The 23,290-nt window shown below is 35.4% G+C and overlaps 1 protein-coding gene across 6 annotated transcripts in view; it reads left to right on the top strand.

Moving 5' to 3' along the window:
* Positions 1–22,825, top strand: part of GluRIB (Glutamate receptor IB) — a 226,297-nt gene extending 203,472 nt beyond the window's left edge. For 2 of the 6 annotated variants that reach the window (XM_018461435.1, XM_018461439.1), the window contains exons 6-20: positions 1,155–1,275; positions 4,695–4,859; positions 6,293–6,505; positions 7,321–7,428; positions 7,651–7,761; positions 7,854–7,974; positions 8,811–8,905; positions 9,787–10,010; positions 11,228–11,440; positions 15,237–15,435; positions 15,550–15,794; positions 17,775–18,021; positions 18,324–18,398; positions 20,732–20,791; positions 22,377–22,536. In XM_018461435.1, the coding sequence (XP_018316937.1) occupies positions 1,155–1,275; positions 4,695–4,859; positions 6,293–6,505; positions 7,321–7,428; positions 7,651–7,761; positions 7,854–7,974; positions 8,811–8,905; positions 9,787–10,010; positions 11,228–11,440; positions 15,237–15,435; positions 15,550–15,794; positions 17,775–18,021; positions 18,324–18,398; positions 20,732–20,791; positions 22,377–22,451 (2,272 nt within the window). In that variant the 3' untranslated portion in view covers positions 22,452–22,536. Of the gene's footprint in view, positions 1–1,154; positions 1,276–4,694; positions 4,860–6,292; positions 6,506–7,320; positions 7,429–7,650; positions 7,762–7,853; positions 7,975–8,810; positions 8,906–9,786; positions 10,011–11,227; positions 11,441–15,236; positions 15,436–15,549; positions 15,795–17,774; positions 18,022–18,323; positions 18,399–20,157; positions 20,213–20,703; positions 20,792–22,376 lie in introns of those variants that run through there. The other 4 variants (XM_018461440.1, XM_018461437.1, XM_018461438.1 and 1 more) reach the window with 4 other exon arrangements.
* Positions 22,826–23,290: the final 465 nt, after the last annotated feature.

Consider the following 23,290-nt stretch of genomic DNA (forward strand, 5'->3'; position numbering starts at 1 on the left):
TTAATAAAATTTGCTCCGAGAGATATTATATAAGAAAATATATAAGTTTAAAAATTATTTAATTCCACAATTTATTATTATCTTACATTTGCAAGCATATTTAACACATAAAAAAGTAAAGTTTTGGAAGCGTATACAATAATGCGTGCTGTTATAATATCTATAATAATAAAAACAATTTTGCCTATAGGTATTCGATTAAAATAGTAATAAAAATAAAAATGGCTGTAAGTGTGAAGCAATAAAAAAAAAAGGTAAAAATCGTCAATGGAAGCCAATGTGGATATTGAAGCGTAGTATTTAAACATTTATTGTTAAAATGTTATACAAGTATCGCAGTCACAATCACAAACGTTTCAACTATGTTTCTGGTCCTCTTCAGTACAAAAAAATATAGAAAATATTAAATTAAAAAATCTAAAGGTTTCAAATTTTAAAAGTCTAAATCTATTTTCTACGTTTTCTTTAGATTTTTAATTTAAATTTTCTATATTTTTTGTACTGAAAAGGATCAAAACTATGATTGAAAAATTTACGATTGCGATATTTATATGTAAAAATTTAGCAATAAATGTCTAAACACTGCACTCCGACATCGTTAACTTTTATTAACTATTTTTATCTCGATTAAAATACTCGTACATGCTGTATTTTAAGTTTTTTTCATCTTTAATAGAAGGGAATGCAGCTGTTGGAATACTGTGCCCATTTCTGCGCTCGGTGATTGTTTAGCACAACTGTTATTTTCTTGTAAAATGGCTCACCAACAGCGTGATGGATAAGGCTAGTCGTAGCACAAGTTGGCATGCTTGCATTGCAATTCAGCGACTACGCATTTGCGCGACGCAAGTAATCAACAACAGCGAGTAATTGCCATCGCGGTGGTTTGAATTGGCCGGGCGTGGTAGTTACCGAAAACAACGGCGTTATTGCAAATTGCCATACAATATCCAATTATTACAAACGAAATGAGCGTGGAAACTCCGCGGTGCATCGATCAAATGCGACAAAGCCACGCGTTATAACGCAACGCGCGAATTGCGGTGAACCAGCGTGCGAGACTTATGTCATTCTTCCGATGGGAAATTTAACGTGGCGAGTCCTTTTTCCCGTGTGGACAACTAATCCCAGTAAATGTCATTAAAATATTACAGATGGAATAACAAATACGTCGTTCTCGACTGTCCGACGGACATGGCGAAGGATATCGTTGTGAGCCATGTGAGAGACGTAGCCTTGGGAAAGAGGACGTATCATTATCTGCTGAGTGGCTTGGTGAGTCGAATGTCATAGAACTTAATTAATTCAACTGTTCATATTCAATTTAATCATTCAGCGATACAGAGTATCGCTTTTGTTCTCGTAGTTAATTCCCCCCCCCCCTCCCAAGTCATAGTATCTAACAAATATTTTCTCCACAAATTACTTGCTTAGAATGTCTTTTCAAAATGCTGTTAATCCTTTAGATAAACAATAACATTGTCCAATAAAATTTTACCTTTTTTGTAACACGAATGTGAATACCCGTTTTCGATGTATTTTTGTCTACTGAACACGAATCCTTTGTCCAAATTTGGCTATCACATCACACAATTTTGAGAAAAAAAGCGTCAAAGAGATAAAAAAAACGACTATTTTAAAAGTTTGCATGATGTTGCAGCATCGGCAGCAAATTTTTTTTAATTTCGTTAACGCCACGTAAAAGTACCAACTTTTAGCTTTAAAATGCATTTCGTTTCGTTTCAGCACGATTTTTTGTTTTCGAGATATAGTAATTTGAAAATAGCTCTTTTCACATGTAATACATAATGTAATCACATGTAATACATAAAAAAGACATTTTATTCCGTCAATACTGCATTATGGAAAGTAAGTGCTTTTTTACTTACATTATATAATCTGATCGTAAATAAAAAAGTAATATAAAATTGACAAAATACAATATGGCAGAAAAATTATAATCTTCAATGTGTGTTTGTGATTTAAGATTATGATCGTTCTGTACTGTATTTATAAAACTTCAAAATCATTGTTTTTTACTTCTTTGATGCCGTTTTTCTCAAATGATGATGACGTCATAGCCAAAAGAAAGTATAATTTTCACTTAATTTTCGCGACTGATGAAGATCGTTTTACTTCATGTTTTTACATATTTCTTTTTATAAAAGCCGAAAATTCTTGTAATAGTGACGCTACACTGATACATTGATTGATACATTGAAATAAAGAATAAAATTCTTATTCACATCGTTACGAAATCGCTGTCAGTTATGCTTCATTCATTTAAAAACTAATTCAGAGTTGTTGATCCAATTCTCTGAACTAGTTTTTACACGATTGAAGCATAACTGACAGCGATTTCGTAACGATGTGAATAAAAATTTTATTGACTTTATTTCAATGTGCTAGTTTTTCCTTGTGGCGCTATTATTATGATACCTTTCAATTTTTATAAAAAAAAAATACATAAGAAAATATAAAAATAAAATCCCCGAACGGCCGCAAAAAAAAATGCACTTTCCTTTGGACGACAGATTCGTGTTCCGCAAAAATATATCGGTTATTCATACTCGTGTATTCCAAAATAATATTAGAATTTCAATGTTAAAATTTCATTTTTATTTTCAGTATAATTGAAATTAAAATTTCACTATTTATTTTAGCAACTATTTTAGCTAACGTTATCTGAAATTGATATATTTAGCTTAAAATAAATAAAACTTATTATTTTGCAATTACTCAAGAATTTCGTCCTCTTTACTTAAATATCGGTGACTTTCATTCCTAAGCTTCTCCAGCCGGAAAATTCCGTATGCAAAACAGTGACTTTCGCTTTACTGCGCGAAAGTGCTCTCACTTGTACACCATCTGCGTTATAACAGGATGGCGGGATTAATTCGCAGCATGGTGAAATTTTCGAAACAAGCGAGAACCGTCGCTCAAACTGACACGAAACGTTCCGTCGTGGGGGCAAGATCTTCGCTGGTGATGTCTCCGCCGTACTTTAGAATTTAGAGGATAGTTTGCTTGTGTTTAGCGGCTTCCAGCGAGTTGCTGCGGAAGAGCAGGCAGCATTACACTCCGGCGACGGAGAAGATAGTTGTACATACCTGCATGTACATCTAGTTCCATCTCTCTACGAAGCACGCCATTGTCATTTATCGCGTCATTCTGGAAACGGTTGCGCAGACGTGTCGATTCGTACATTTTCCCTGCTTTCTGCAATTCGCTTCCTTTTACCTTTTTCCTTACCCCTTACTTCCGTCTCTCTTTCACAATCATCGACTTGAGAATTCAACGACCGAAGGGGACAATTGCTAACGTTTAACTAGGGAGAGACAGAGAGAATACCTTAGACAATTTCATCCTTCACACCAATTTCCACCGCCATATTTATAAATCTACAACATACCGGCCTCTTTAACTAAGTTCCCCAGTAGAAATACGAGTATAAATACGAGCCTAATAGTTGTTGAACAACTAGCAATGTCGGATATTACAAAACTTTATCCGCTCTCTGACCGCAAATGTAAAAGTTCAAAAGTCAACGCTGCAATGGCGGATGGGATGATATCAGACCGGCAAATTAAACTGGTAACGTGGCGAACTCGTTTGCGACAAAGTTAAACACGCATACAACGTTAACACCGTCCATGTATTATCTCCAGCCGGTTGATGGATGATGGTAGATGGCCGTGCAGTAGTAAAATAGTGAACAAATCAGCCGTAAGCTATACGAGATGCAAAATCTAATAACAACACATTGCAATTAGAAACCAGATATTATTAGTTCAATATATTATTAATTTAATTTTAGACAAAAAATCATTGTTATGCCGCTCCGAAGCGTTTCTTCCAGGATCACCGCTATTTTCCGACACTCTTGAATAAATAGCTGCACTCAGCAGAGAAAACTGATCAATGAGCGCTTAGTGATTCTTTAATATAATTGGTTCTTGCCTTTTGTTGTTCGCTAGATCTAATTGTAAGTGTAGGAATCAATCGTATTAAAGAATCATTGAGCGCTCACTGATCTATTTTCTCTGCTAAACGCAGCCAATCTGTTCTCCATACTTTGCTCGTTAGTTTAACGATCGCGAAAATAAGTAATCGCAATTTTAATTGGATTTATCGTTTTGCAAGCGTTTACACTTCGTGGCGGAGCGCAAACGTATCAATTTCTCCTCTTGCTTCCCTCGTCTTCTCATTTCATTTAGAAGAACTGCCGCGCGTTAATACAAACGACGAGCTTTTCATAGTGTTTCGAGGTTTTGCCGCGCGTAATACGCAGTAACAACGCAATATCAGCATAAAATTAGAACGGTAGCTGCATTCGAGCTCGAGTAATTAAATACAGCGGGTCTAAGTTGAAATCGAGACGTCAGTCCTACTTACATTTTTCATAAGAGAACAAAGGAAACGCGGTAATAACGCGCCGTAATAATATTACAGTGACTCAAGTGCCCGTTCTCGAGTCGACTTTAAAGACGCGACGAAAGATCAAGGACCTCGTTGGCAGGCGGACGCTTTTCACGAAACTATAGACTGTCCCTTTAGAACGCCGAAAGCTGAAATGGGAGCTGTAAGACTGGCATCCTTTATCACGCAAGTGAACAAGAATAGCTTTGTGTATCTCGTAGATCCTTTGCATTCCCTTCGTGTACCAATACTCCTGTATATTTTGCTGTAATCAGATAATGGACGACCGATGGGAGAGCGAAGTGATCGAGTATGGCGCCATCAACATCACGGGCTTTCGCATCGTGGACGCCACTCGACCTCATGTCAAGGATTTCTTGGCCAACTGGCATCGCCAGGATCCCGCCACATCTCAAGGCGCCGGTCGTGAATCCATTTCCGTACGTATATGTTCACGTATCAGCAGCGCCTCCCTTGCGAGACCCCGTCGTCACTTTTTCTTACGCCTGTCCTTCGTCGGTGGCTTCTACACGCTTTCACGGTTTGCGTCCAGAGGGGAAACTACCCTTCGTGCGAAATCCTCGGAATGCCTGCCGAGTGCGGTGATTTCCTCCCGGTGGATCGAACACTTTCTTAGGTTTCTTCGCTTTCCTAGAGTACCCGTCGTCGACCGACGATGGGCGACGACGGCGACGGTACGAAAGTTTCGCACGAGAAACGAGAATCAAACAAGAATCGTCGCAGATTCGTTCGCACGCGCGATCTCGTGTCGTTCACTTGCTCGTGTGTCTTTGTGTGCACAGCGGCTTGAGACCAAACTTGTTAAACAGCACCCGCATGTAGAAACTTGGACTTTTCAGCGTTTATAAAGTGCCGCTCGCTCAACCGTGTCGGTCCGTGCGGATGGTGGTTCGCCTTCCTCTTAATTTGCTTCGTCCTCGCATTAATATTTTTTTCCTCAGGTTTTTGTACGAGTTTAACAAAAACTTATTAATGTTTAACAATACGGGACAACGCAGTTCTTTAAAATTACTATTTTATAAAACTCTTTGTCAATGAACGATTTTTTCACTCGATAATTGCTAGTAATATAACATCTAAACCAAGTTAGATTGAAATAGATTACTAAGTTAAATATGCGTTTAGCGTGAGACTAGATTCTAATCGAGATAAAAAAATATTAAATTATATTATCTATTTATTTTATTATATTTATTTAAAAATGTTTGGACCTAGTTATAATTATGAAAAACATAATATCGATCTATAATGCTCCGTAAAAAGTAAAATTTTATTTATTTGTCACATTTTATTAAGAAGCAAAATATTATCTGTATAAATAATTGATGATCATGATTATGATATATAATATTTGTTATTTTATTTTTAATCCCGTGAAATCATATATTAAGAAACGTATCAACTCGATAGTTTTGCATAAATTTCGCTGTACTACAAAAAGAGACGAATATAATCTCTAAAATGGATACACGACTAACGGGATTTCGGGGTAAAGTTGTGTGGAACACTATCTATGGATCTGAAAGCTCTCTCGGAGACAGGCCGCATGCAATCTAATGCAACGATTATCGTGCCCGATCGTTATATTCAGCGAGCACCAAACGCGGTTTTCCAACACTGGCGAAGTGCCCGAGGTACTCTTGTCTCTGTGAATTTACGTACACCACAACGTGATGACGAATTCCTCTCTCGATCTCGCGAAATTCTTGATCCTATTGAGGAATGAAGTCTGTCACTAGAAATCAGGGATTTTTTTTCGGTGGAAAGTGAAAGCAGAAAAGAATTATTTTTTACATTTATGCAATGTACAGAAACTGCGAATTAATTCATTGCGCATGTGTATCAAAATTAGGCACAAGCTGCTTTGATGTACGACGCTGTGTTCGTCCTGGTTGAAGCCTTCAACAAGCATTTGAGAAAGAGGAATGACAAAAATAATATGAGACGAGTAACATCGACCAGCAATCAGACCATAAACGGAACCAAACCTTTAGACTGCTACCACAATCGCGGTTGGGTTACTCCGTGGGAACATGGCGATAAAATCTCCAGACTTTTAAGAAAGGTAAATGAATATTCCATTAGCAAAAACTAATGTAATAGCATACGTAATATTCTTAAAATTATTATAAATTAATATATTTTCAAATATATGTAAATATATGCAAACGTATCATTATCTACATATTTATAAATCTTGAAAATCCTATATATGAATTATACATTGCTGGCCAAGATATATTAAATCAAGTAAATGGGCGAATTAGCGTAAATTACTGCTGTAAAATTTTAGATTTCTATTATCAGTTTTTAATCAATGTTTACTATCATTAAATATATTGTCGTATCATTCAAATTTATACTTCAATAGTGCGTACGCGTAATTGCAGATATAGGTAATTTATTTTCAAATTCCCGAGACGCAATCCAGAGGACAGGAGTACTCAATGTGTTGCGAAATACCGTGGCGACCGAAATTGCCACGGACCCTCCTCGACGTATCTCTGCTCTTGACAGTAATTGGCGGTTATTCCGACTCTAGCGGAATTCCTGCGTTCGCGTCAAATAGTCCTCCGTCATTCCGCCCTTACGTGTACATGCTGTTACTCTCGTAACTTTTTTTGCCTTTTAATCCGCTACCGTTCGACAATTTATCGTGTCAAGATTGAACTCGCTGGCAACGAGAAAACATAATCTAAACATAAATTCTGCATTTTTTTTCAATATCCAAAAAATATTATGTAATAATTTGCGTTTTTTATATTGCTTTTATTCGTTTTCTTGATTTTATTCTAGAAACCTGTGATGGCAAATAAGAATATCAGGATATCTTATTACAGCGAGATATGAAATGTGCTATTAGAATTTATTTACGTGCAGGTCGAGATCGAAGGATTGACGGGAGAGATACGGTTCAACGACGATGGCCGACGACAAAATTATACGCTTCACGTCGTCGAAATGACTGTTAACAGCGCTATGGTGAAAGTAAGTCTGTTTAAAAAATATATAACATTTAATTTTAATAAATATATTATTTAATTTTAATACTTGATAACCTACAATTTAAAATATGTAAATTATTTAAATAGTCATGCCTTTATCACGACTAACCTACTCTTATCTTAGTTTCTTATTATATAATTATTAATATATATGAAACTAAAAGATTTACATTAAGAGAATCATATATGTAACTTATTGTTACAGGTTGCTGAATGGACCGATGAGGCTGGTTTTCAACCAATAGCCGCAAAATACGTGCGACTTCGTCCGCACGAAATTGAAAAGAATAAAACCTACATCGTTACTACGATATTGGTAAGTTCATCTATGTGTTCATATAATATATGCAATTTGTGCACGATCGAGATTTTATTATAAAATAACAACGTGATAATTTTGATTGATAGGAGGAACCTTTCATAATGAGAAAAGTATCGGACACAGGTGAAGTATTAATGGGAAATGACGGTTATGAAGGATACTGCAAGGACTTAGCTGATCTTATAGCGAAGAAATTGGGCATATCATGTAAGTTTGTTGTGACAAGTAATTTTCTTAAAAAATTGCACTAATTATCTCTTAGAAATCGTATAATTAAATTAATTTTCTCTCTCTCTCTCTAATATTAGATATAACTATTAATAAATTATGTATAAATTTTATACATATGCGAACCAAATATTTATAAAGTCGAATCGAATCGAATCTTTTTTATTCGAAACAAATGGAATTTGAATCAAAATTTCCCGGATTTGTATTGAAAGCTAATTTCAAAGTAACAAAGTATTTTCAATAACGTTTCAAAGTTTTTAAATAAACAAGAAAATATCCATTATGATTCGATTTAACTTAAATTCAAACTATTCGTATATTTACCTCTAATAAATTTATATATTATATATATTAAATTAATACGTATAAATATGAAATATGAACATCACATTTATGTTAAGTAAAAACAACCTAGTTATTATAAAATATAAAATATTATCATTTTATACAAAACATTTATTTCCTTGAAATTTACTTAACGTCTATTAAATACAGTACTGGAACAACGATGAAGAAAAAAAGAAGAAAGAGACCGCAAGTCTTTGTTTCGGTGCTTCCCTCCGGCAGCGTACGCTTCCGAATAATTTTTAATTATTAATGCTAACGACTCTCATTTAACTCGCACAAGAATTAATAATTCAAGCAAGAATTACTTTTATTATGAGCAAAATTTGCCGAAGTCAGCCCCACCCTTGACAAGTACCTAAAAGACGTAACGAAGCCTCTTCCGCGCGGAATCGATAATGGAAAAAGTTCCGCAGAAGAAATGCTGTTTCGCGTACCTCGTAAAGTACTTTCTTACAAATTTTCAGACGAGCTGCGGATCGTGAAGGACAGAAAACACGGCACGGAGAACCAGGACGTTCTAGGCGGTTGGGACGGTATGGTCGGGGAGCTTATCAGAAAGGTAAGTTCCAGTAATTTCGTTGTATCCGCTACATCTTCAACGTGAAACGCTTTTTCTCCCCCGAAACCGGTCTCCCCGGAAGTTTACGCGGAGAGACGCCTCGAGTAATTGAACCCAGCTTCTCGCGAGGGGGACTATTGATCGTCGTGCTGTCGTATAGTCCAAATGCTCTACGAAGGAGCTGTTTTATCTCCCGGCAACGAGTTTGAACCTGCTCCACTAGATGCCCTGAGCTTGCAAGCTCGTTAGTCGCGATTCGATTTTAAGTTCCATCTGGTGGGAATTTAGGATAAGTCCAAAGCACCCGAGCTTTCAGTTACATCTCACGTAGGTATGCCCGCTTCCGCGCTTCAGAAGATATTGAGGATAGAAAACAAAAGCATGATAATATTGAGAATTCTATCATAAGGCGCTTTGAAAGATTATGTAATTTTAAAATCTTTTTCTTTCCCAAATTTTATGTAAACAGATTCAGCTATGAATGTAATAATAATTGAAGAAGAGAAATCTAACTGCAGAACCAAAAGCACAAATTATGCATAATCGTCGCAGTAAATCCTGTCGTCATTTTTCTTTGTCTTCAGTTTTATCTTATTATTCGTCTTTGTTCTCTAGTTACATTTATAATTGCGCTCAAGAAATATGTAAATTATTGTAATTAATTGTTGATATATAAGATGATTAACGTTTTCTTCGGAAATATTTTACAATTTATTTTATTTTAAAGTTTATTTGATATTTCCTTTTTTTCAATAGTATGTTTATTATAATCATGTCATTTTTTATTAGAATATTTAGAAATGAATGCTTTCTCACCTTTGTATAATTTAGTCATAATTTTGATGTTAATATCAACATCGGTTATTTTATTCGATTCACAGGAAGCCGACATAGCAATTGCTCCTCTGACCATCACTTCCGAACGTGAACGCGTGATCGATTTTAGTAAACCGTTTATGTCTCTCGGCATTAGCATCATGATAAAAAAACCCATCAAACAAAAACCTGGGGTCTTCAGTTTTCTGAATCCGCTGAGCAAGGAGATCTGGGTGTGCGTTATTTTCTCTTACATCGCAGTTTCTATCGTCTTGTTTATCGTGTCGAGGTAAGAAACTTTTTATCAAAAATTGTAATCTTTTTATATGAAAAATTTAAATGTAGAAAACGGATATTTTTAGACTAAATATAATAGTTCGAGTCAGAGATCGACGCAACGCTTATTATCAATTCACCCTTTTCCATACTAATGATTGGCGAAACGTATCTTATTAGACCTAATACATTATTAATTCGTAGTTATAGCTGATCCGAGTATAAATTATGAAAAGGTAAATCAATGCATTTCTCATTTCACAATTAAGTGAAGAATTGTTCATTCATATTAATAGCATTAATTAGATCAATCACAAAGAGAATCTTGTCATCTACTTTTAGTCTAGCTACATAGACCTTCTATGCCAGTTACGTATTAAGGCAATTACGATTATATTTATTACAATACAAGCTACAAATTACATTCGTCACTCTTCTACATTCTGCTACGTATTTACATTTCTTATCTTGCTTATTAATGCTTGCATTACTACGATCGAACGCAGACATTTCGTTGATAATAAATCAAATAAAAACTCATAACTTATATTAGCTCTGAAATAGTGCAGTCAAGTAATTGACATTACATGCAACTATCAAGATATCTCGACTAGACATTTGCGAGAGCTCTCAGTCTTTAACGAGGACGTAACGAGTGAGGGGAGAAAGTTTTTAGATAGTCCTGTAATTAATGAGACACTTTGAATGTCGTTTGAACGAGATCTTCTACTTGGTACGGTGATGCATACGACGTGCGTGATATTACTTGAGAATATGACCGTCGGACTTAGAATATCAATCCAATTTTCAAATTTTTTGTAGAGTGACGTTTAAATATATGATGCATTAACTTCGAAATGAATCTACTACGTCATCACACGCATATAAAATTAGACATAAGTTTTAATTTATCGACGTGACAAGCAATCTACACTATTATGTATTAAATAACGTATTTATTCACGTAATCAACTGGAATATGCAATCTCATTTCATAAAACACTAATTAATACCGAAGATTTTTCAATGATTATGGTAAAAGTATCAGTATACATATGTAACATATTGCATAACAGAATTACAAAGTATCTAAAAAATATAAAGTAACGTTTAGAAGTATTTTCTTAAACGCCTCTTAAACATTCTTTATCCTCTTATACTCGTATTTTAGAAAGAACAAAACATTCTTGAGGAATCTTTAATTTTTTTTATTTTTCTTCAATAATATAGGTTTTCGCCATATGAATGGAGAGTTCTAACCATAAGCGGTAGCACAGATTCAGCTATTAGTGGACGAAACGATCCCGGTTTGCAGCATCCACACACGCCGCAAGGTTCTCCTCATATGCCAACTTCCAGCATGGCCAACGATTTCAGCATCGTAAATAGCCTCTGGTTCGCTCTGGCGGCGTTTATGCAACAGAGCTGCGATATCTCACCCAGGTAAACACATAACTCATGTTATTAATTTCCGACAGTAATTAATATCTAGTCGAGAAGAGATTCTCATAAACTTAGCAATTTTTTTTTATAATGACTGCCTCATTAATGTTGGCTCACACTCGTGCTACACGTTTTGAATTTTATGCTGTTATAAATTAATCCACTCGAAGCGGTTTTTCCCTCTAATTATTAGCTACGCATCAATTACCACGATATTTACTCTGCAGCCCAAAAACAAATTGAATTTAAACTCTCACTCGCAAAATTTGTATTTTTGGGGCGAATTCATATTTTTCCATGTTCTTCGATTGTTCTGGATTTCACAATCATCACATTTTTAAATGCTGTTCTAAATAATGTCTTACGTCGAAACGTCTTTTTCCATTGATTACTAAATACATGCATGTGGACAATACATAATATCGAGATATTGTAGCTTATATGTCAAATATTTATTCTACAAATTTTTTTCAATATTATTAACTCAACAATTTCAGAAATTTAATTTAAACTTTAATTACATCATAATTAATATCAGAAATTGAAATGAATGAAAACTTTTTCTTTCTCTTTTCCCTCTTTAAATATTTTATTATTTATTAAATTATTTATTATTTAGTTTATATATTATACAATTTATATTTATGTTTATTAAAGTATTTCTCACACTCACTAAAGAATTCAAAATTCAAGAAAAGAAAAAGGGAACATGTATTAGTGTAGCAGAACTCGTGTAAACAAAGCATATGCCACTGTACGATTTCGCGCTATTAGCCAGGATTCGGGTAGGATCAGACATTTATCTCGAAGGTAGATGTGAACTTGCATGGGAATGAGAGCGAGAGAGAAAGAGAGAGAGAGAGAGAGAGAGAGAAAACAGCGCGCGCAAGTGGCTCCCACGTTCTTCTCGGCTAATTATAGCCGCCCACTCTTGCCTCCCTTCGTTTCCGTTTCCGCGGTATAAGCGCAGGTAAGTACATAAAGGCACAGGGAGAATAGCTCCCTTTACCCGGGACAGGTCGAGCGTACAGCCTGGTAATAGGATGAATCGGGTAAGATTCTAAGAGCTTCCCAGTTGACGTTTAAAATCTCTCGTGTAAATTGTTAAAGAGCCTCTCCGCAGGTGAACGTTTGACTTAAAAAGCTCTTTACAGCATTTCGGGAGGCACTTCGTATTAAATACGACCAAATAAATAATTTTAATCATTTCTTTTTATATATAGACCCCGATTATTTCATTTGCGTTGTATGCAGGACAAGAAGATTATATCAAGACACTGATTCCACAGTCGTGAATATACGTGTTGTTAAAATTAAAATCGGGTTTCTAGAACGTGCTATATATATATATATATATATATATATACACATATCAGAAGTTGAAAATCTTTCATTATTGATATCCTTTGTAACACACTCGTTGTTCCAAAGGCGTGCACGATTATTACAAGTACTATAGAAAGCATACGTCATTTGGTTTTTAGGGTACTTTCAAATATCCCCTCACCATTATTTTCGCGATAAACATACGTTATTATCATCAGTGCCGTCATTATACTCTCGTTAGCAAACATTTCAATCATTCTTATCTTGTACACTGCTTCACTCGTGCTATATAAATACGTTCATGCTACAAATTATTCTATTCGTCAAGATTGATAATGTAGTGCAATCAAAATGTGCTTGTTCTTAATAACATAAAGCACAGATTGATTAGATCGGTATTGCACAAAACAATTCAAATTATGTTAATTAAATGCAAGTTTGTAATTTACAGAAAGAAATCAGATCTACATTCGCAATAAAATTGGCGACCTTATTGTGCAACGCATAATTTAGATCGGCTTTATAATCGCTAGATGATTATGGCTGCGCGAGACTAGACTCATTTGAATAAAGTATGCCGCACGTGCAAAAATCCCATTCACGATACATGTACCGACTACATATAGTAAATATTGCACATCCTTTAATACTTTGTTAATATTATTTTACATATTACAATAATCATATGATAATTTCTTTCAAATATAGTATTTGATCTTATAAAATAACATTAATTGAATTCGTTGAAAGTTGTTTAATCAATATTATAATAAAAAACACTTCAAATAAGTAAGAAAAGAGCCACGGTCGAAGCTAGACCTTAATACTCAATAATATTTTTATATGTAATACATTTAAATGCATCTTTCAGTTATATAAACTACGTGCCACAAAAAATAATTTTTTAAACGGGCTTGAAAACAGTTCACACAGAGAATCTTCTTAAAAATTTAAATGAGAGAAAATATATAAAAGTTGGCAATAAATAAATCATATCAGAAATAATAAAAAGATTTTTTCTCTTTTAATTAAAGAGTTATGAATTATGAAGAAGGTCTTTAGAAGTTGAGCATTAAAGAACTAAAGAGAAAAATTTCTCTCGGCTGTCTCGGAGCTCGATAAATTTCGCATTTTTGAATTAACTGTCTGTCGAAGTCGACACGAGTGAATTCGTATAACAAGAATTTCTGTAGTTTTAATTCCTTTTTATATTTAATTATGAAATATTTACAGTTCCAACACTTAACAATTTCCTTGAATTACAAAGCTATTACAGTAATTGTCGATGTATGGGAAACTATTTTTTTTCAAAAACATCGGCGTTAACATTGCTCTGAAATGTTTCATTATGTACCTACATTTCTTGGAATATAATCACGGGTTGGGTAACGATTTTGAACAAACACTTCAGGCTGCAGACAAGTGCCACATCTATAAACAAAGCATAATTTGCTCGCATATTCAAAACATTGTAGTTGGATAGGAGTCCAGCATGAATAGAATATTCACGTGGCAATGCTATATTGTGCTTTAAAGCACGCTACGCAGTAGTATGATAGAATTCAAATCACACATCCTCTCTTGTTTCTTCAAGTATTCAATATACATATACGTACAGATTGACATGCATTATGACTGTTATTTTGATAAAAAAAAAATGAAAAAATTATGAAATATTTTCTTTTCTTTTTTTCGTTAAAATTTAAAAATATCTTTGTACAACGTTTTACCATTTATTTCCTTTGCAGTCTTTTGCAGTTATAATTTTTACGATATAAGTAACAATAATAACTTAACATTCAGTTTTTGAAACTGTGTAAAACTGTATATCATTGCTAGAGAATTGCAACAAAAGTGAACGTTACGAGTACGCGCATTTTGTCGTTTACGCGAAACAGACCGCGTGCTCGCTCCGAAACTGGGTCTCAATTAATTTACATTTGGCTGTATCCAGTGCACCACCCCATCCTAGTAGCCCTCTTGATTAATGGTTTAAATATTCGCGCGGTGGCGATATGAATTGTAAATTTCGTGGAACCCGCGCGAACGACCACCATCCCTCTATTCTCCTTCTCTGTGCTTCTCTTCCTCTTCTCCTTGGACTACCCTCGCGCGCGATCTCGATGCTCATCCTGCGCAAATCTAAGTCCGATGTGTACACACATAATTAACGATATCGTGTTTCTTGTTTGCTAGTAGTAAGACTTCAATTGTACCGACTAGAGAAAGATCTATGGTTCATGCAATGCACGGAAAGGGAATGCTAGTTTATTTAATTGTAAACCGATATCCAGTGTATACATAACGTTAAAATTTACATATTACATACATATAATAAAAGAAGTCTATATCTCAATATTTCAATATTCTACAATCTATATATCTATGAGTTACGTATATTGTGTGTATATGTATACAAATATATGTTATTTATTTTAAATTAATAATTCCCGAATAATTCAATCCGTAGATCCATATCTGGTCGCATAGCCGGCAGCGTCTGGTGGTTCTTCACTTTGATTTTAATATGCTCCTACACCGCAAATCTCGCCGCATTTTTAACCATCGAGAGAATGGTCACGCCAATTAATTCACCCGAGGATTTAGCGGCGCAGACGGAGGTCCAATATGGCACCATCCTTAATGGTACCACTCTGGATTTTTTTCGGGTAAATATTCAAGAGAAATGTTTAACCTGTTCCAAATTAGACAAACGTCATTAAATTTTCTATGCACACTTAATTATCGATCCGCATTCATTTTCCTTTTTCACTCGCCTGCAGAAATCTCAAATCAGTCTCTACAGCAAGATGTGGGAATTTATGAACTCGCGGAGAGACGTATTTGTACAATCATATGAAGAAGGAATAGAAAAAGTGAGAACAAGTAAGGGCAAATATGCATTTTTATTAGAAAGCCCGATGAACGATTACATCAACGAAAGAGAGCCCTGCGACACGATGAAGATCGGGAGAAATCTCGATACCAAAGGATTTGGTGTCGCAACACCACTAGGATCCCCACTCAGGTGAGTGTTCGTTGGTAATATTCAGAAAATTGTCCATAAAAGTTAATTTGTTTAGACTTTGCTAATAAAATAATGTAAAATAAAAAAAGCAAAAAATATTGCAATAAAATATATAACTTTAAGCGATTGCCTCATATTTTTGTTTTACACACCGATACAGTCGCTACAGTAATTCTAAAAAATAAGTTACTTGCAGCCTGAATTATAATGTGAATTAGTAGTTGGATCTATCGGAATAATTTCACATCTGCGTTAACAATTATTGTACTTTCCGTATCTCATCAGACGGCAGAGAAGACTCTTGATATATTTTCGTTGAACAAACAGGAGAGAGTAGGTAATTAACGAGGTTTTGTAGTCATCAAAGTGAAACAGAGATCCGTTTCTTTCTTTATCACTCTTTCATGCGATCACATCGTCTTTGTTTCTTTTAAATCTTTTTGCGGCCTTTCGTTTCTCGTTTCACTGTGTTCGGAATGTCATCGCACATCATTACACACAATTAGCATAGAAAAACTCTTTTCCATGCCATTACCCATTATAGGACACGTTCATTATCAACCAACGCTATTTTGTATCGTGTTTCAACCGCGCATTAACATTTACCTTTCGGTTTGCATGAGATCTGTTCATATCTTTGTTCAAAATTTTTTTTGAACAATTAATCACATTGTAATCTTTTTTTAGCTATTTTAGTTTAAATATTTTTAACACACTAATGATAATATTAATTTGATTATTTTAAACTTTATAGATTAAAAATTTAACGATTATTATTTCTTCAAGTAAATAATCTTTTTAAAATTAAATTTGTATCCTTTTTAAATTTTCTCAAATGTGTTATAATTTTCACATGTGTATAATTTTCTCTTTTCATATATTAAAAAGAAAAAAAATTTTTTTAAATAATTGAATTTTTATATGCAATAAAATTTATATCAGTTCGTTAATCTATAAGAATAAAAATTCTACACATGCAGGAATGAAATTTATGTTGTAACGATACTTATGATCCAATCTTCTATAGTAAAGGAAATTAGAAAAATCTATGAATAAGTATTTGCTAGTCCATTAATCTTCATAATGTGACTAGAGCAAGCGTACCGCTGCGACGGTAATACAAGCAAATTTGCATGTTATTGATTTTTTAATCGCGCAACTCCCCCTTGACGTTTCGTGCAACACTCTGATCTCGTACCCGCGACTCACGCGCTGTCTTTAGATTGTCGAAGCAAGAACGCTGCTCGCAAGGCAGGTAATTGGGGGGCGATATGTAAACAGCAGCTTTATTGTCTACCTACACAGCTACCAAAGAATAATGGCGCCATGGCGTCCTATTAATCTTTTTTCCTCAAGTCGAGAAAACTCCTCTCCTTGTAGTTTGGAGCAGAAACTTCGTACCGATATTCCCCCAAGCTTAATTAAAGAAAGTTTCCCTGACTTTTTCTTACAAATCTGATTAGACGCATTGGTATGATATTTCGATATTCCGACTACTTACTCGCACATAATTAAATCGTACTTTAACTTTGGAACACACACATTTGGATCTCCTAGACTCAATCGAAATTTCACTTGTTTCATACATGAAAAAAAGAAAAGAAAGTTTTATTTTATAATTTAACAATATAAAACTTTTTGACATTACAACCTATACAGATATATTCCTAAATCTCAGAGTTTCTCAATTAAAAGAAAAAAGAATCTAAAAATATTAGTCTGAATCTCTCACAGTTACAGCTTATCAAAGTTGATAATGAGTCTTCCAGATTTATGATGTGCGTTTTTAGAATTTTTTAGAAGGTGTGTTCTGAGGTTAATTTATCACGAAGTTACCTAACAAGAAATTGCAATAAAATAATACCATTACAAATCTTGTTCATGCCGATATTTTTTCTGTAAGCTACGTATATCTTATATACTATTTATTTGATGACTTTTTTACTTAATAATATGATATCGTAAATTTGGCAATGACAGGGATCCCATAAATTTGGCGGTGCTCTCTCTGAAGGAGAATGGAGAACTGGCAAAGTTAGTCGAACGATGGTGGTACGAAAGAACAGAATGCAGGCATGGTGATAAGCCAGACCCTACCAGAAACGAGTTATCGCTGAGCAATGTAGCAGGAATATTTTATATCCTGATCGGTGGCCTTCTTCTGGCACTCGCCGTAGCTCTCTTGGAATTCTGCTACAAGTCGCATACAGAGGCGACAAGAGCGAAGGTAATATCGAAAGATTTTTATATATTTTGTTATATTTACTTTGTCATAATTTAATTAAATTACATTATAAAGTCAAAATATTTTTATATAATACACCAAACTTTAATTTTATTAATTAATTACTAATTTTAACTTTTCTTAAATCGTTATTGTATTTACAACATCTAATTGCTAATGTAATATTTTCAATTATGTTATTAATTGTTTCATTATTTAATATTTAATAATCTTACAAAGTTTGTATAAAAATATAAGGAAGAAATTATTTATAATAAAATTTCTAAAATGTCATTCTTTCTTAGATACCGCTGTCGGACGCGATGAAGGCGAAAGCACGACTTACCATCGGTGGTGGTCGCGATTTCGACAATGGACGGGTAAGTGATAGCAATCGAATCTTTCATTAATATGTTCGTATACGTATATTCGCATACGGTATCAGTAGAGATTATTTAGCCAGAGACGCTTCGACAAACGCGCCGCCGATCCAAAGAAGATAAAATAAATGCAGTGATAATGATTAACAATATCTGTTTAATATCGTTTAAATGTTAGTTTGCTTAATGATACATGATATCAAACTATTTAAAATATTTAACATACAAGTAGCATGTTTGTACGATATTGTATTTGTACATATTAATGATGAAACACGCATAGTCTGTCGAATGCATCTTGCGCAATCGTGCATTAAATACGCTGTAATATTGTTATTATCTATAACAAGCTGTTTATTACGATAACACGCATCTGCGAACGTTCTCTCAATATTAATTACTGAATTCTCCTTTGAAAACTACATTAATTTCGTAAAAGAGGAGAAAAGATACGCAGGTGCTCTCGATCGGCGATGCGTCTTGTCGCGCAATTACTTCGGTCTCGAACCAAAGGTATCGATGTATCATAAAACATATATACATTCGCAACAAGAGCATCGTACATTATACATACGCATATATACATGAAACCTATACATTATATTCATACATATAGATGAACAATATATAGAGTAACGCTTGGCATGCAGTTAGCAGCGTAAACGTTTGACACACTCTCGTTAGTTACATGGCCGGTCTCAACTTGGCTGCATTTAATATCCCAGAGTTTCAGCCTTCAGTCTCGAAGAGACCGATCGACCAGAGGACTAAGACCGTTCAATATATTGACATACATATAAGTAAGTATAGTATGGGGATTCTAACCCAGGTCCTCCGAGGAGGAAGCGGAGCGCGGGGAGTATTCGTAGGCGCGGGAAAGGTCCCCGATCGCCGCTGCCACCAGGTGGCGCTGGTGTCGCGGGCGGGAGAATTACGGATGACGTCACGGTGGCGGGTCGCATTGCGAAAAGCGGACGGGCCCGCCGCCGCCGCCCTCCCCAAAAATGCGTGTCCCCAAAATGCGTCGCGGTATTATTTAATATGACAAAGAAGCGTTCTACATGTATTATTTAATATGACAAAGAAGCATCGATACTTTTTCTACATGTCGTGGCACGGCGAGAGAAGCAACGTTTAAACGTTCATACGTTCAAAAAAACGTTCAAAAAAATGTGAATAAAATATTTTTCATCCGCATCACCGTATACATTCTTTACTTCCCATCCTATGCGCACTCCGTTTAGATAAACAGCAGCCGGCGCTTCTCTCGCCGTGCCGCGACATGTAGAAAAAGTATCGACGCTTCTTTGTCATATATTAAATAATACCGCGACGCATTTTGGGGACAACGCATTTTGGGGAGGGCGGCGGCGGGCCCGTTCGCTTTTCGCAACATGACCCTTACCGTGACGTCATCCCGTAATTCTCCTCCCGCCCACGACACCAGCGCCACCTGGTGGCAGCGATGGCGGCGACCGGGGACTTTCCCCGCGCTATCCCCTCCCTTCCCTCCCCGCTCCCCCCTCGGAGGACCGGGGTTAGAATCCCCATACTATACCTACTCATATATTCTCCATATATGTATATACTTACATATGTATGCGTACGTGCGTGCGATGTGCGGCTGGCTGGATGTATTGCGCTCTTTTCTGTTTCTCTCGTCTCTTTCTTTTTTACTCAGAAGAACGTACGACGGGGGGGCGTACAAATTTGCTCGTTCGCGTTTGCGTTTCGTTCTATTTTGGGTTTTTGTCTCTAGTGGTACGGACTGCAGAGTTAGACGGAGGATGCATGCGCCTTTCCCGGGACCATATGTGAGTACTCTCGCCCTTATTTTAATCCCATTTGGTATTTATCTTTGCTTTCTCCTAATTCCATTGCAGTATTCCTCATTTTATCTTTCTCTTTCACTTTCCGTGTCAAATCTTCCTTATTTTATCTTTCTCTTTCGCTTTCCGTGTCAAATGCTTCTGCACGATTAGCTGCGGTTTGGGTCACACTGCCACCAAATCTTGGAATGCTACCTGTTCTTTGACGAAGATTAAATCAATGCCTATCACACGCATACACAAATGTCTCTTCGTATGTCTCTCTAAACATACAATTACTTCTAAAGAAATTATAAGAATTATAATATATTTATATCGACACATATTAATCCCACAAAACATATCGTCCGATAGGAATGTTTCATTAACACCATTATTAGCTTCCACATAAAAATTTACTTAAATATGCATAAAGGAAAAGAAACAAAGACACGTAGGGACTTAAGAAAAATTTGAGATCTTCACGAAAATTTCAGTTTTTTGTAATACTGATTCCTTTCACAGCGCGGGAAGAAACGAGTACTGGCTGCGGAGGTACCAACATTGACTACGTTCGCGCCGAAGGTATGATTCTGAAGAGACCATGGTGCATCAAGAGCTACACAGGAAATTTTTTGAAGATCTCTAATTTTCTTACGTTCCTACGTCGTACATTTCTACGTCGGTGTATGGATATATCTGCACGGTGTATCCTTTATGCTCCTTTCAGAGTTGGATAATATCTATCTATATACAAAAAAGTTGCTTTTCTCTCAAATTTTTTCTCACTTTGCAGCTGATTAATAATGATGGTTTATTTGATTTTCAATTTTAGCAATCTTCTGCAACATATTCGTTCATATTTGTTATTAGAGCGATACATTTATTTCTAACAGCTCTTTAAAAATAAATCTTTGAATTTTAGCAGAATAAATTCGGTTGAGGAAGATTGATAAAATCGGCCAGAAATTTTAATATTTTAATATAAGCATCAAATAAATATTATACTATTATTTTTTATATATAACTACAAAATGTCTTCTTACGCGTTGTTCGACCTATTTGTCTTGCGTGTACTGTCAAACTCGCATTATCTATCCCTAACTTTCCTCCACGTTTATTCATTCACGTTGCTTCCTTTGTCAAATATTTCGATTCTTTTTAGTAATTTATACGCGCTTATTTGGCATGGCTTAAGCAAGAATGCACCGCGGCAAACGAAGTGTAATGCGATGTATTGCGTAACGCTTTTCAAGTTTATTATGCAAAATTAAACAAGCGTAAATTCGAAATTGCTTTTATCGACTCATTTTCTTTGTGTCGGCGTGCACATGTATCCCATCGATCGCTCGCGAAGCTCGAAGCAAATAAAATTCTTTTTTATTTACGGATCGTACTATTGTTGCAAATTATAACGCTAATATCGTTATAATATATTAAATTGTAATACATATATATATTTTCAATCTCTACTCGAATTAATCAGAATAATATATTAAAACAAAGGATTTTATATATTCCAAGTTTGCATCGGCAATTGCTATTGCGAACAAGAATGAAACGTCTATATATCCATATTTAAAATTAAAGATTTATCATAGTGACATTAAGCCATACAAAATGTGGGAAAGAAATAAGAAGCCCTATTCATGTTAGAAAATCATAAACCTATAGTTTTCTTTCACGTAGTGAAATTTTCAATCTCTCACGTAGTTCTGTTACTACATCCGAAATTTCGTCACATAAGATTCTTATACCTTTTATCAATGTGCATGCCTGAGCTAGTAGATCATCGTATACTGTTCAGTTTCAAATTATTTGTGATGTATGATCTTTGAAATTGTTAAAACTTGCATTAATTAAGATTTACTGATTTATGATAAAATATTAACATTAATTGCTGTCGGGAATGCTGAAAAAAATTAATTCAATACATTTATTCCGAATAAAAATTTAAATAATTTGTTTATAATTAAAATAACCAATAATAAAAGATTAAGACAGTATTTCAGAGAATTGAAAGAAAAATTGTACTTTTTTTTAGTTTTAGTTTTTTTAGTTCAAAAACTTTTTTTTATTTTCGCGATAATTGAGAAACTGCAATAGTTATGGAAGGTTATTAGCTCAAGCGGATCTAACATTGTCTAATCGTCGACGTTGAAATTTCCAGTATTACGCACCAGCAAACGCGATTGGGAATACCGAGAGCGATCAAGTACACAGCAACACACATACCCAAGTGTAAACTGCTACCAGGAAAGCCCGAGCGACAATTCGCCCGCAAATTCGCTGCCCACACCCCCGCCGCCACCGTTGGTGGCACCACCGCCACCACCCCCGCCGCCCAGGAGACCACGAAGGAACGTGACCTTCGCGGAATCGCCACCGAAGAGTCCGAAGAAGAAGAGCCCGAAGTTCATTTTCCACCGGAAGCTCAGCAGTATCGCGGCTCTCGACGTAGCAGTGCCATGGACACCAGCATCCCCACGACACTGGTCCGGCCTCAACGACAAGCCGGAATACATCACCTAGACGCTAAATCAACGAAGAAACAATCGGCGTCTTTTCGTTGTGGCGAACTTAACTGTTGGGGTATCGCTACAATGTTTGAACACCGTCGAGGAAATCTTCCTTTTGCGATTTTGTCCAAAAGTCGAATAATCCAAACTCGAGTGATGAAACAATTGAAACATGGAAGCATTGATATTTTTATAGAGCAATAATTATAAGATTCTAAGGAATTAAAAGAAGAAAAGTTGTCTCTTCGCTGTAATACTTTTAACGCAGGTACCGGACATTTTGTATCGGTTTCAATAAACAATGCGTTATATTTATAAGACTTAGGAAAAGCTAAGAGACTAGTTCCTCTAATAAATATTGGAGAATACGATTATCTCGATACAGAGTTACGCAAAGGACAATTGGATCATGGGTACGTTCGAATCGCGAAGAATCACATTACTCGAGTCTTTGAATTATTCGATAACCGATAGACAGAATCGGCATGTGAAGTAAACCGCATTGAGAATCTAATCTCATCCTATTCTCCTCTCCGCGGCTACTGTCTTCTCCACTGAGGTCATG

This window comes from Mycetomoellerius zeteki, unplaced genomic scaffold, assembly GCF_001594055.1.
Source record: "Mycetomoellerius zeteki isolate Tzet28-1 unplaced genomic scaffold, Tzet1.0 scaffold122, whole genome shotgun sequence".
In the NCBI taxonomy this organism is placed as follows: Eukaryota; Metazoa; Arthropoda; class Insecta; order Hymenoptera; family Formicidae; genus Mycetomoellerius; species Mycetomoellerius zeteki.